The following is a 14,894-nucleotide window of genomic DNA, read 5'->3' on the forward strand; positions in this document are numbered from 1 at the left end:
AATGGGATTTATGTGGTCAAGAGGAGGACCATCCCCTCAGGGCCAACTTCTCTCTCCATGTTAATTTATAATTGAAGTGCCTAGACTATATAGAAATAATAGATATAATCTTTATTAATTAGTATTAATTATTAATTCCATGTTTGATTGAAGTGCTTTGTTTCAGTTCTGAAGGGCCACCTTGATCCATTTCCTTTGACCTCAGAATTTGTTAAGACCCACTGAAGAATTTCCATCAGATCAAATTAGGAAAACAATGTCTACTTTTTGGCTTCATGTTCTCAGTACTTGCATTTAATGTAACTTTCTTGAGAACAGGCCAGGAAGAAACGGTTCTATTAAAAACGAAAAGGGGCCTCTGTTTTTCTCTCTAAAATCCATAAAGAAAACATTTTTTGAAAAAAGTTAAAAAATAATGAAAACGGTCACTTAAATAAGCTGCTAATTATTATAAATACCCAGATGTCTTTCTACTGGCCTGAAGAGACAGGGAAAACACACTAGCTTTAAGTTGGGATTAAATCACAGTTTTAGAATCTTCCCCCAAGTACATTAGGCAAAAGAAATACCTTCTCTGAGTCTCAGTTTCCTTGTTCACAATGCAGGGATGATAATATCTATTTTATAAGTTGATATTCTCCTAGGTTGTATTTGAAGAATGCGTTATAATGTTTTAAGATGATGATAACAAACATGGGAGCTTTGCTATGTGCCAGGCACTGTGCTAAAAGATTCAAAGTACTAACATCCTATATAATAAAAGGGTAATATGCAAATTGACAAAACAGCAGAATGACCGGTTACTATGATGCACACTGACCGCCAGGAGATGCCCTCTGGTGGTCAGTGCACTCCCACAGGGGGAGTGCCACTCAGCCAGAAGCTGGGTTCACGGCTGGTGAGCGCAGCAGCGGTGGCGGGAGCCTCTCTTGCCTCTGCAGCAGCGCTAAGGATTTCCGACTGATGGTTTAGGCCCGTTCCCCAAGCCATCTGTCAGATATCCCGAGGGCTCCTGGACTGCAAGAGGGCACAGGCCAGGCTGAGAGACAACCCCCCACCCCGAGTGCACAAATTTCATGCACCTGGCCTCTAGTCTATATATATAAAAGGCTAATATGCAAAGTATCCCCTCAGGAGTTTCACCAGGAGACTGGGAGTTCGGTCGCTCGCTATGATGTGTGCTGACCACCAGGGGGCAGCGCAGAACATGGCGGGCGACCAGCGGCGGGGCATGGAGGGAGCAAGGAAAGGAGGAGGCAAGGAGGTGGGGAGGCAGGGAGGTGGGAACCTGATTGGCCTGATCGCTGGCCAGGCCTAAGAACCCTACCCGTGCACGAATTTTGTGTACTGGGCCTCTAGTTGTTAAAGGTTAGAGTGTAAAAATGCCAACCACAATTCCTGGCATATAATATGTAATCAATATTTAACTCCCATTTACCTTCCTCTCAGTTTTAATTTCTCATTTAATTTACGTTTAGATCAGTAGTCATTTAGCCTAATATTTTTCAAACCTGCCCATTATAAATAGCTGGGAGCTTTGATAAAATCCTGATGCCTAGGCTCTACTTCAAACCAACTAAATTAGACCCTAAGGTGCAAACAAGTTTGAGAATCATGGATAACCCTTCTTCCTCAAATGAGGGAATGCCCACTCTCCAGTTTTGTTACATTTACTCAGAAATTTACCACCTTATAACATCCAGCTAAGATGAAGTACCGGGAATATAGTAGGCTCTCAGCACATCTGCTCCATATAACCCATGTAGTCTTACAGAATAGAATTAGCTTGATTGTACAAAAGAGCTCTTTAGTAAGTACTTTCCATGAAAATTTACTTTCTCGCTGTCCCACAGTTTGCTTCTTTTTAAAAATCCTATATAATAAAAGCCTAATATGCTAAGTGTCTGGTCACCCAGTCGGCCGTTCAACCAATCAAAGCATAATATGCTAATGATATGGTAAGGCTGCTCAACTGCTCACTATGATGTGCACTGACCACCAGGGGGCAGACAGTTGACCAGTCAACCAGTTGCTATGATGTGCACTGAACACTAGGGGGGCAGATGCTCTGACCCGTAGGTTAGCTTGCTGCTGGGGTCCAGCCGATCAGGACTGAGCGAGATGGGCCGGACATGCCCTGGAGCCCTCCCGTGGTCCCTCCCCAGCTGGCCAACCTCCTGTGTCCCTCCCCTGCCCCGATCGTGCGGGCCGGACACCCTGGAGCCCTCCCGTGGTCCCTCCTCGGCTGGCCAACCTCCTGTGTCCCTCCCCGGCCCCGATTGTGCACCAGTGGGGTCCCTCGGCCTGGCCTTTGCCCTGTCACAATCTGGGACCCCTCTGGGGATATCAGGGAGCCGGTTTCAGCCTGATCCCGCAGGCCAGGCTGAGGCACCCCACTGGTGCATGAATTCGTGCACCGGGCCTCTAGAGTGTGTGTGTGTGTGTATTGATATCAGAGAAGAAGGGAGAGAGAGATAGAAACATCAATGATGAGAGAATCATTGATCTGCTGCCTTCCACACACCCCCTGCTGGGGATCGAGCGGGCAACCCAGGCATGTGCCCTAATTGGGAATGGAACGGTGATTTCCTGGTTCATAGGTTGACACTCAACCACTGAGCCACACTGAGTCTGCTTCTGTCCCTAAGTTCCCTTAAACTTGTTTAATTCTGGAGTTGTCAGTCTCTTTCTTCAGTCTCTGGGCCCTGTCCCCCTTTGGAGGTTATTTTCACTATACCTCTGAAAGTTTTCCCAAGAGATGCCAGACAAGAGTACAACTATATAATTGGTATATGTGAAGTTCAGTAGCATGGGAAACTGTGGTGATAGAAATCCACAGTGGTTGCCTGAGGTTTCGGGAGAATAAATGAAGAAACATGAGTGAATTTATGCTCCATATCTTGATTTGGATGATGATAACACAGATGTATTTGTCAAAATTTGTGAAATTGTGCACTTCAGATCCATGCATTATAGTGTATGTAAATTATAACCTCAATAGATAACATTTTAAAATACTGTTGGGAACTAAAAAATTGGAACTCCATTTGCACATCTCCAGTGTCTTGACTTCTCTCCTGTGCTTAAATACTAGTTGCTAACTCTACTTGCAAGAACTTATGTGCACATTCTTCTTGCTGCTGTATAATTTCATTTATAATTCCAATCTTGGAATTACTTTTTAACTTTTTCTCTCTCAGTTCCAGGCCAAAGTTGATCTCTCTAGAGATTCCCTAAATTTACAAACTTAGAGGTTCTGTCATCCTCTTGTCACTAAATAAGTTCAGTATGCTCTGGACAGTATGTTCTGAAGAAGTACTAACATCATAATAATTTCCTGGGGCACTGTCAAGAATCTCCCTGAGTTTCCTTCTCCATTTCTGCACATTCAAATGCCTATAAGATGCTTTTCTGACCTTCCTTATTCAGGCCCTTCTCTCTGACTTTCAGTTCCAACCTAATTCCTTTCCATTACCTTAAAGCAGTGGATCTTTAAGGGTGGTTCCCAGACCAGCAGCAGTAGCAGTAGTAGCAGCAGCAGCAGCAGCAGCACCACCACCACCACCACCACCACCACCACCACCAAAATCTTGTTAGAAATGCAAATTCTAGAATCCTATTTCTTACCTACTAAATAAAAATCTCAGGAAGTGGAGCCTAGCAACTGTGTTTTAACCAGCTCTCCAGGTGATTCTGATGCACAATAAGGTTTGGGAACCTAAACACTATTGCTGCTCCTGCTTCATCTATAGTTGATTGTTTTCATTATAAAAACAAAATAAGATATTTACCTACAAACAAGGCAGAGTAGTGTCAAAGAATAACTCAAAGTCCCAAAGTCACTTAATTACAGCACATTGTTTACTTGTTTGCATAGAGGATAAATCAGTAGATTGATTTTACCCCACAAAAGCAAAAATGGGATTTATTAAAAGAAAGAGGAAAGTGGGAGAGAAAACTAATTGTAGTCTGGGAAGAGTGAAACCTGTTTGCACAATTTTTGATTGGGTAACTGATTAGCTGGCAGTAGTCATCTGGGCAGTCTGTCCTTAGCAGGCTGACTAGGGGTAAAAAAAATGGTTTATGAATTCTCTGGTAAACCTTTGTGAGCTAAACTATGACTGTGAAGGATTGTATTGTCTTTCTAGCAGCACCTCATTCTTAGTTGGACAAAATCTGCACTACTTCCCTCATTAAAAATCTCAGTATAACTGCTGCTTCTCTCTAATTCCTTTTCCCCTAAGTCCTTACTTCTTAGGGAATCCACTTCTTTTTTTATTATTTTTTTCTTTATTGATTAAGGTATTACAAGGGAATCCACTTCTAAGCCCCTCTTTGAAAGTGATCATAATATGGGGTGCTCTGTAGTGGAGTTTCTACTTCAACAAGTCATAGTAATTTTCTAATATGAATTTAAGATGTTAAACAAACATATGCAAACTTTTAGTTTTCCTTCCTTCTTGGATTTTTCTAAGGACTAACACCAGTATTTTCACACCCCAACAAACCAAGTGGCATCACTACCTAATGAACTGCATGAGTTGACCTGAATAGACAGTAACTTTTCTTACCTTTTAAGTAAACATTTTAACATTAACATTTCAAATATTACTTAAAATATTTTAATTAAGGCATTTAATAGCTTCAATGCCTGCAAACAGTTGATCATTGTTTCTGCCCTGCAGTGAATTATCACAGAAGCCAATTTTGGCAAATATTTGCTGGTTTCATGCCCACAGGCATTATGAAGCAAGAACTTTTTTTAGATTAAGATTATAATCTGAGGATAAGCAACATATGATATGCATAATTTTAGAAATTAAAATATCCTGAGATTACATTTCTTCCAGTAATGCTTAAAGGCTGAATTTGCACACCCGTGTGTATCTAAGTCACCTCTAAAGAAGGAAAATACAACATTTTTCTACTTACACAGTGAAGGGGAAATATTGTCCAATTACTTCGTAGGTGTTGGCCAAAGTATATAAACTTTAAAATATGTACGGAAAATTGAAATGATCCTTTATTATGTTTTCTTGGGATGAGAGGCTTCCCTTTCAGCTGCTCCTAATTATTTAAATGATCACACTTAACACAGTAACACTTCACTTTTCTTAAACATCCAACTCTGTTCATCTCCATTCTTTGGAAATAGCCATGAATCTGTACATTAAAGAAGGAAGGCCTGTGAGTTGCTGAACCCACTCTGTACATGAGAAGCCCTATGAGCTGACTTGAATACACAATCACTAAAGCCTTAGAAAACCCACATGAACAGAACTCGCCCATGCTTGAGTTTGCTGCCTCTACTCATGAAAGCCAAACCTCTTCCAGATCGACGAAACTAAAAACATTTTGTAACATCAAGACAATGGACTACCTTTGATGGCCAGCACAATCTCAAGGAGCGGTTATTTCTCGCGCGAAGGTAGGACGCTGCCGTCCTGACGTCACCGGTTGCCATAGCAGCATCCTCCCAGACGGGAGAGCGGGTGGCGCGAGGGGCGGAGCACCACTTCTGCAGCGGACCGGGCTCGCTCTCCTGCAGGTCTGAGTCTTAGCAAAATGAGCGGTCAGGGTGAGGCCAGCAACCCTTCCGTCGCTAAAACCTGCGGCCCCGCCGCTCCCGACCAAGCCCCGGCACATCCGGACCTAAACCCGCGCCGGAGCGAGGACGCGGAGGCGCCGCGGGAGGTGGAGGTGGAGGTGGAGGTGGAGATGGCGCACACAGGTGAGGGCAGCGTGGCCGGCTCCGCGGAGGGAGGCGCATCCCAGGCCCCCTCGGGCGGTGGCCCCGTGCTCGGCGATCAAGTTGCTCGGGGTTGTGAGGCGGCAGCCAAAACGGACCAGAAAGAGGCTCGGCCTCCCGCAGAGGGACTGGACGCAGCCCCTGCCTCCCCCTCGGTGGCTGCCGACAATAGCCAGGAAAATGGCTGTCAGCCGCGAGAGCCGTGCGGCCCTGCTGGGGAGAAAGCACCAGAAGCCTGTGACGCAGAGGGATTGGGGTCTCAGATGATGCCTGGGGCCAAGGCCAAGGACGGGATGACAAAGAAGTGCGCCATCTCAGCGGCAGTGGGAAAGGAGGGAGTAGCCGAGGAGGCGGTGGAGGAGAAGAAATTGGTACAGAAGGAGAAAAAGGTGGTAGGAGGAGGGAAAGAGGAGGCGCGGGCTAGGACCCCGAAGGCCAATAACTCCATGGACTCGCTGGAGGCGATCGATCAGGAGCTGTTAAACGTAAATGCCCAGGCAGACAGGGCCTTCCTTCAGCTGGAGCGCAAGTTTGGCCGGATGCGAAGGCTCCATATGCAGCGCAGAAGTTTTATTATCCAAAATATCCCTGGCTTCTGGGTCACTGCCTTTGGGAACCACCCCCAGCTGTCACCTATGATCAGTGGTCAAGATGAAGAAATGATGAGGTACATGATCAATTTGGAGGTGGAGGAGCTTAAACACCCTAGAGCAGGCTGCAAATTCAAGTTCATCTTTCAGAGCAACCCCTACTTCCGAAATGAGGCGCTCGTCAAGGAATATGAGCGCAGATCCTCCGGCCGGGTGGTGTCTCTCTCCACTCCAATCCGCTGGCACCGGGGCCAAGACCCCCAGACCCATATCCACAGGAACCGGGAAGGGAACACTATCCCCAGTTTCTTCAACTGGTTCTCAGACCACAGCCTCCTGGAATTCGACAGGATTGCTGAGATTATCAAAGGAGAACTGTGGTCCAATCCCCTACAATATTACCTGATGGGTGAGGGGCCCCGAAGATTTCGAGACCCAGCAAGGCAGCCGGTGGACAGCCCCAGGGCCTTCAGGTTCCAGTCTGGCTAACTCCTGGCCTGTGAGAAGCTCCTGCACCGTTTCTTTACCACCTCCTCTTGGGTCCTATGCTTAGCCAATAGCATGCATTCTCCCTTCTGCTTTCTCTTCACACCGGATTATTTTGTTCTTTGGTTCTTCTAAGTCTTCAATCAGTTGCAAGATTATCGCTTATATGTCTATGCTCTTCTTCCTCTGGGCTTCCTTGCTGTTCTGCAAAGTGTTACATGTTCCAAGTGCATGGCCTTGTACTGCTTTTGTGCCAAGCACAGGACACCGTAGATACGCACTGACTTCCTCTGCATGCCTTGGGCCCTGTCTGTGACGATGGTCTTTCCCCAGGTTTTCCAGTGGTGAGCTGCCACACGTTAACTTGATATATATCTTTGCAAATAACTAGCTGGGCTTCATACTTTATGCTGGCTGTGCTCCTATACTTGGCACTCTGTGGCAAGATCTTTTGAGCTTCACCACTGCAAGATGAAGCTGATAGAGATGATGCCAGCCATCAACCCAAACTGGACATTCCAGGCTACCACTAACTGGTTCCCAGCTGCCTTCCTGGGCTTATGCCATCCAACCTGCTGGTTATCTGGCAGAATAAGCAGGTGGCTGGTGGGTAGCTAATAGGCTTGAACCGGGTAGCAGATGAGAGGTACACTGTGTCATGTTGATCTTCTTATGCCTTTGGTCACTGTACTGTGACCAAGTACTGGTGAGTATGAAAGCTGGGCTGTGGCCTACCCAAACCTGTTTTCAGTCTTTTGGATGAGCTTTGTCCACGTACCATTGCCTGCCTCTTCAGGAACTATCTGTGGACTGAGCCCCCAGGCAGCACACAGGACCCTCCCCCACTTCCCGTTAACCCCTCCAAATGGTTACCCATAAACCCACTGGCTGTCAGGAAGGTTGGGCAGTCATATGTGAGTGCCCAAAGCAAGGCTGGCACGGGGGTCCCTGCCAACAACCTTTCTGAGTTCTGGCCAATAAACCACCCTTAATCTCGGAAACTTTGTTAGGCATCCCCTTCCTTACCTATTCTAAGCATGACAGAGTTGCTAGGCTGGGGCACTGAGGACGATGTATTCCTGCCCCTCTTCCTCCTCCCCCCCTTCTCTCCCTCCCACCTTGTCTCATAGCCCCCCTCTTCTCCCCCTCCTCCCTTAGCAGCAGTTACAGTTCAGAGACAAAACTAGCAAAGCAGGGTTTTTGTTTAGTGTGCTCTCCCCTTGATTGTATCCAGAGGGAGAAAGCTACTGTATAATAATAGATTCTCCAGATCTCATTGCCCTCTTCCGCCCTCATGCCTCCACCCCACTTCCTTTAGCAAGATCTAAATGTTTCAAAGGGAGACCTATTTAACTGTTTAGTTATGCAGTGCTCTTTTAGACCAACTTGCTCATTATTTACCAAAACCTCCTGTGTGTTTTTTAATCTTTAGTTTGAGAAGCTGGGAGGAGAGACAGAAGCACTTCACAGAGATGGGTTCAAGACTCACAGCAGGTTGTGATATAAAGCAAGCAAAAATTAGTTTGACTCCACTTTTCTAAAGATGGCAATTCTTTGTGGGGGCCTTGGACCACTTAGAAATAACCCCAAGCAGCATTTTGTGGGTCAGCCCTGTGTTCTGTACTATTTTATTATAGCCCTGATGTCCTAAGGGCCTCCATCCTACTGCCTGGCCCTTGGCTCTCAGTCCCCAGCTTCCTCATTTCCTTCCCTGCTTCTGCCCTAACAAAAGAGGGAGCAGGCTGCTGTCTGCATTGGGCAGGTGCCAAGTCTCCCTCCTAGGGTGTAAGGAGATAGGTGGCGCCTCTGGATTCTCAGACAAGTTCTAGTTGGTGGGACAACAGTGTGTCAGGGCTGTCTTACTGCTGGAGGGGTATGGTGGTGCTGATGACCTCCACCCTTACCCTTTCTCCTTTCTTGGCGAAGGCCTGGCCATAAGCTCCCCAGGGCTTGGGAAATCTGGATACAGAGCATTGGGGAGCATGCTCTAAGCTGGAGAAACGGAAAGCCCACAAACAAATGAGCCTGCTGTGGAGTGGCCTTGGAAGGCAGGCAGGGAAGCCTGGAACCCTGCAGGTTCAGGGGTGAGAGGGAAGGCCCAAGGCTCTCCCCAGGAGAGGTGGGAGGATCAGTGGTGATTTAAAGCGGATGCTTGGAAGAGGGTTTCCCGCTAATTTTTCCTATCTCCTTGAATTCACCAGACTTTTATACACATAAATGCAAGTCTAGATGTTTTCTATTATTCTATGAGTGATCTTTTATATGTGGAAGATTGATGGTATTTGCTTCTTATTTCACTGTGTTTGAGTAAAATCCTATTCTCTATTTTTGCTTGCTGGCAGAATTGACATTTACAGCCCCCCCCCTTTTTTTTTTGCTTGTAATTGAGAATGTGTGCAAAAATATCAAACTTGTTTCCTGTGCAGAATGAAGACTTCTGTGAATATTATATATCAGCTTGTTCTGGTCTCTCTTCGTATATAGCTCTATCCTTAGAAATAGAATTTGAATAATGTGATCTTTGAAGAGTCTGAAATTGTGCAAATGTTGCTGTCTTGTGAAAGTAATCTCAAGAAGAAAAACATAACCGTCTTCTTTGGTATTTCTTGCCCTAGTAGTAATGTGGTACTTGATATTTTATGTTCCTAACCAGTGTAAGTGCTTGTAGAATTGCTCTGTCAAATTTAACAAGGGTCCTTTTGTCTTCTATGTGCTCAAAGGAAAAGTAAAATCTGTCAGTCTGCTGTATTTCTTGTTTTCACCAAAATAAAAATTAATAAAGTTTTATGTTGTCTAGGTTAATATAAGGTTGAGAAATTACTAAAGTTATCAAATGGTCACAGTAAGCATCATCTGGAAGGTTAACAAAAGAGGCAACAGCCACCAAACTTCCTAAGATTTTTTTTTTGCTTGGAAAATGGTAAATAGGCCCACTGCAGCTACATACTCATGGACATAATGTTCTTTCTGTACAACCAGTGATTCAACATGGTGATTCCTTTTAACAGGCACTTAGGAATGTATCCCTCACTAATGTATTAAACTTTGTTAAGCTTTGATCTTTACCAAGAAACTACCAAGGCCAAAATACCAAGAAAGTAAAATTAATTTTTTTTTTTTAATGAGTCTGAGAATAGGTGCCTGGTACCTATTGTCAAGCAATCTGTGCTGTTGGTGTTAATTTAAGTAATAACCCAACTTCTCTATAGGCCCAGATATCCCATATTCCACTAAGTTTCCTTGGACCAGTTTTCATTATTCCTTTTCCATTTTGGTTTCCTCAGCACAAGAGAGGGAAATTTGCTAAGTATTCAAGGTGAACATTTGAACTTGACTATGAAGAGTAGACCTGCTTATTGATGCCTTTAGCATCTGTGGCTTCCAGAGCAAACTTCATTCCACATTGTAGGACTCCTGTGACTCTTGGTTCTCTATTTTACTCTTCCAGGTAAGTTCTGTTTTAATATTTTTAAAGTTACAAGTTATTTTAGGACAGAGCCCATGTCTTCATTTCTAATCCCTTACATGTCCCAGCATGGTGATCATTAAATTGAAATGTAGTTTTAGACAGACTAAGAATTAGTCTAAATCCAATGTTGGAAGAGTTGGCCAACCAAGAAAGAGCATGATTTTGGGGGTCAAATTTAGGCTCATGTATAGATTCTGTTGCTTAGTAACCATACAACTTTGAAGGAGCATATAATCTAACCTCTGTGAATTTTCATTTCCTCATCTGTAAATCAGTAATTACATTCCTTATATGGTTGCTGTAGGGAGTAAATAAGGTACATAAAGTAGCCTGGTAAGGAGTCAGCATGCATTGCTATTACATTTTTACCATATTTCTGAGGATGATTCTAGAGACCAACAAGAATTTACCTTTTTGAAATCACCCTATGTGGACGACCATACCCAAGAGTTTTTAAGAGAAGCAACTGGACCACACCAGGTGAGCGCTCTCAAATGTATCTCAGCCTTGCAGTGATCTAGTAGCCAACTCTAATAACCTTGTTATCAAGAGCCTGGAAATGCTACTGCAACATCATTTTTTTTAAAAAGCTATTCATGTGATCCTAACAATCAGTTATATCCAAAGAGACAGATTTACATTCCATTTTTTGCTGGTTATATAAAATAACCAGTTTTTTTTTTTCATTCAAACAAGTAATTCTAGGTTCAATTGAAGTTTCTGCTGCCTCAATATTCTAAATACCAAATTCTGACAAGTTGTTTGACCACTGTGGCTAATGAGATCAAGTGGCCGGCAAAGGAAATCCCAGCTTCCCTGACCATTAGTCTTGGGTATCTTTTAGATTATGAATGTTTGCCTGTATGCTAATATTAAACTTAAGCCTTCTGCCTATTTGCACAATTTTCCTGCATTGTTAGTCATGACTTTATTAAGAAGATCTAGCTTTTCTTTTATAAGATTCTCTTTTTAATTTTTATAGTACCATTTTTGGATGATTTTAAATCTTCATGTCCAATTAGAAACACTGGCACTTTTTAAAAGTGAAATAAAAATTTTAAAAGTCTAATTACAGCCCAAAAGAAAAATGGCATTCATTATTATCAATGACTTTCCCTGTTATAAAGTTGGAAGGAAACTTGAAGTAAATTCTAACCTCTTTCGACAAGATAGGGAAAACTGAGGTCAAGTTAGGTGGTTAACTTGTCCATATACTTTAGGTAGATACTAGTAAAAGTAGGACTAGAACTTCTTTCTGACTTGATTGATTTTTTTTTTTCACTCCTCAGTGGCCCAAAAAGGATAATTAACTTCTTATTTTGGGGTTCTATGTTAGCAACAGTAGTTTGTAAGCACTTAAATATGTATTATTCTTTGCCATTTACAAAATAAACGTCTAAGGAAAAATAGCTTTATTTTTTTAAAAGAAATCAAATGTGTATTGAAAGTATACATGAGACAGTATTTATCATTCAGCCTTAAGCTTGATTGTGTATGCTCATTATCATAGTCCAATGAGATTTTGGAAATCAACTTCCAACACATTATTCTTACTAGTAGATATCAAAGAAAGTTACTGACTTTGAGGAAATAATTTCAGTAACTGTTTACCTACCCTGAGATATTCATCCCCACAATACATTTGGGATTATTTTTGAGCATTTAAAATATTTTATATATCTTTCCATTGTATGCATTAATATGCTAAATTCTCTACTATAGTCCAAGTAAAATAATGATGGTGATGAGTGTTTTCTGTTACTGCTCATGGTGGAGAGAGTGAAATTACAACATAAAGAGCAGCCAGGATTTATACTGTAAACATTATCTGGTTCCAAACATCTTGTAACAAATAGCTACTAATATGACTGCACAGCACATAGAACACAATAATGTGGGATTGTCATATAACCATACACCCTCTTGAAGCAGTTTTTCTCGACCTTTTTTTTCCCATTATCACCCCCCTCTCCCAAGGAAAAAATTAAACTCAAAATAAGTTTAATTAATAAATTTAACTTTAAATTATGTTCCTCCCTAATGATAAAAATACTAAGGAATAAGATTTTAGTGGGTAATGCTTAGCTTTGGAGGGCTATATTCCATTTGCATTATCTTATTTTTTTCACCCTAAGAACCAATTTCTTTTCCTTTTGAGAATACATGTTTTAAAGTGAATGAAAATGAATTAGACAGCCTTTAACATTATTGGGGGGGGGGGGGGAAAAAGAACCCTAATAGATAACATTGGAGGTTGAAATAGTTGGTTTCTGGTATCATCTCTGTCCCAGCCTGGCTGCATGTTATTAGAAGAAATCATGCATAAAACCTAGTAGCTTGGAAAAACCATTAATCTTACGAGACTCAGTGTCCTTGGGTAAACTGAAGGAGGTGTAGGTCAGTTGTCCCAATCCTGGCCGCCTTTTCCTGGGGCATCTAAAAGATGTCCATGTCCATCTACATACCCAGACTAAACAAACCAATCTCTGGAGGTTAAGGCCCAGCCAGTGGGTCTCAAACCTGAGTGTGAATCACAGTATTAGGAAACACAGATTGCCGGGTCCCACCTCCGGAGTTCTAATTCTGTAGGTCTGGGGTGGGGCCTGCAAATTTGCATTTCTGTCATATTCTCAGGTGATGCTATGCTAGTGGTTAGAGACCACACTTTGAGAGCCATTGGCTTAGGCTTAGGTGTAAATATGTGTGTGTATGTGTGTCCCAGGTGAATTCTAATCTCAGGACTATTGGTATACAAAATGTTAGTAAAGTTCTTTTCAGTTCAAAGACACTGAGATTTTGATAAAATGAGAGTTGTTGGACATCTGTAGAAAGAGGAACTATGGAAAAACATCAATTTCTTAATCAATTTTCATTAAGAATCTGTTCCTATAAAGCATTTTACAGTATTTGTTTTACAGTACATTTGCTGCATATATGGTTCTTCACTTCATATTTCAGTAAAGATAAGTTATTTGTTTGTCAATGTTTCAAAACTTGATAAGGCCACTGGAGGGTTTGGATAGTAGCCAGCTGTTTTTGAATTGTTTGAAGAGAATCTTGTAAATTTGTAGTCCAAGGGTAATTCTGGGGAAAAAACACACAATTAGATTATTCTGCAGATCTCAAAAAGCCTTTCATAAATATAAACATCAATATTTGATAATCATTGATAATAAAACTTATTTTTTAGAGTCTAATAAGTTTAATATCTCTTTTGTCACCTGGATAGGTTGTACCTACGATGAAGAGTATAGATGTCTTTCCCTATAAAATTTAAAATATTAAAGTCAAATTACATTTAGAGATATTGTAAATCATCTTCAGAACTCAAACTAGTAAGTTTAATTTTAATACCCTCCATGCACAAAAGTTAATAAATAAAATAAGGATAGTCATCTGTTTTTTAAATTTAAAAATCAGGCCCTACTCAGGGGATCATGTAATTGGTAAATGAAAACTAATAATCTTCACAGTCCTTAAAAATAAAAGTTACTGCCCAGCTGGCATGGCTCAGTGGGTGAGTATTGACATATGAACCAGGAGGTCATGTACCCAGGTTGTGCGGGCTGGAACCCCAGTGAGGGCGTGTGAGAAGCAGCCAATCAATGATTTTCTCTTAGCATTGATGTTTCCATCTCTCCCTTTCCCTTCCTCTCTGAAATCAATTAAAAATATAATCAAAATAAAATATTTTCCCCTTTACCTGCTATTGCTTCAATACTTGGAATTGCAATAGTGCTGTAAGTACTGATTCTCTTACAGGACCACGTAGAAACCAAAGAGTCTTCTGTATTTTCCAGTCCCGAAATGGAATCAGTAAAAAAAGAGCCCCATTTTTTAGATAATGAATATAGAGGCTTTCCCTTCTGACCCTGAAACGAGAAGATAGAACAAAAAAACTGTGATTAATGTTCAATCTCATTATAATTTTCCCCTGCTAAGTAAATAAAAATTAAAAATCAGAAGGATTTATTTCCCTTAACCAAACTATATATTATTTTAAAAGTACCTTCCTCATCCTATGGGATTGGGCCTTTCCCAGGATGTTTTCCTTGACCTCCCACACTCAGGTTGGATTAGGTCACTTCTCCATTTTCCTAAGTCCCGAGTTTATCCCTAATATACTACTTCTCATACTGTTTCACTCTTGACAGATCGGGATTCTTAACTACATAAGGCTAAGAACTTATGTATTTATGTATCCCTAAGTCTTAGTGCCTAGGACAGAGTAGACACATAAAAATTGCAGACTAAATTAAAGACCCATTCAAAAAATACTTCTTAATGTTTTATGGATATGGCATAATATTAAGATCTGAAAAAAATCCTATTCCATCCATAAAATCTATATATATAAAAGGCTAAGTGACCGACCATCCATCTGTCCAACCGACTGACTGGCCGGTACATATTATGCGCACTGGCAATTTAAAAATAAACGTCGACTCGCACATGCGCAATACATATAAAACTCTTGCTGACACCAATTGCACGCGATGCCAGAATGTATCTGAAGACCAACTATTGGCACTTTGTTGTTGTTATATCATGTTGTTTATTTATTAATCAATTTATCAATCATTGTTTTTATCAATGTTTT

General features: G+C 41.8%; 2 protein-coding genes across 2 annotated transcripts in view; one reads left to right on the plus strand and one right to left on the minus strand.

Moving 5' to 3' along the window:
• Positions 1–5,452: 5,452 nt before the first annotated feature.
• On the plus strand, positions 5,453–9,609 carry TSPYL4 (TSPY-like 4). The gene has a single exon (XM_005884689.2). It carries the CDS (start codon positions 5,566–5,568, stop codon positions 6,826–6,828), a length of 1,263 nt encoding a protein of 420 aa, XP_005884751.1. The 5' UTR covers positions 5,453–5,565; the 3' UTR covers positions 6,829–9,609.
• A 2,082-nt stretch (positions 9,610–11,691) lies between these two features.
• Positions 11,692–14,894, minus strand: part of NT5DC1 (5'-nucleotidase domain containing 1) — a 98,723-nt gene continuing 95,520 nt past the window's right edge. The window contains exons 11-12 of the mRNA XM_005884722.2: positions 13,998–14,166; positions 11,692–13,378 (exon numbers count right to left, since the gene is read on the minus strand). Coding sequence (XP_005884784.1) covers positions 13,263–13,378; positions 13,998–14,166 — 285 coding nt within the window. The 3' untranslated portion in view covers positions 11,692–13,262. The remainder of the gene's footprint in view (positions 13,379–13,997; positions 14,167–14,894) is intronic.

This window comes from Myotis brandtii, unplaced genomic scaffold (genome assembly GCF_000412655.1).
Source record: "Myotis brandtii unplaced genomic scaffold, ASM41265v1 scaffold847, whole genome shotgun sequence".
NCBI classification, from domain to species: domain Eukaryota; kingdom Metazoa; phylum Chordata; class Mammalia; order Chiroptera; family Vespertilionidae; genus Myotis; species Myotis brandtii.

Excerpts from the sequence above, each read along its gene's own strand:
- TSPYL4 (XM_005884689.2), top strand. The coding sequence starts at position 5,566 with ATGAGCGGTCAGGGTGAGGCCAGCAACCCTTCCGTCGCTAAAACCTGC.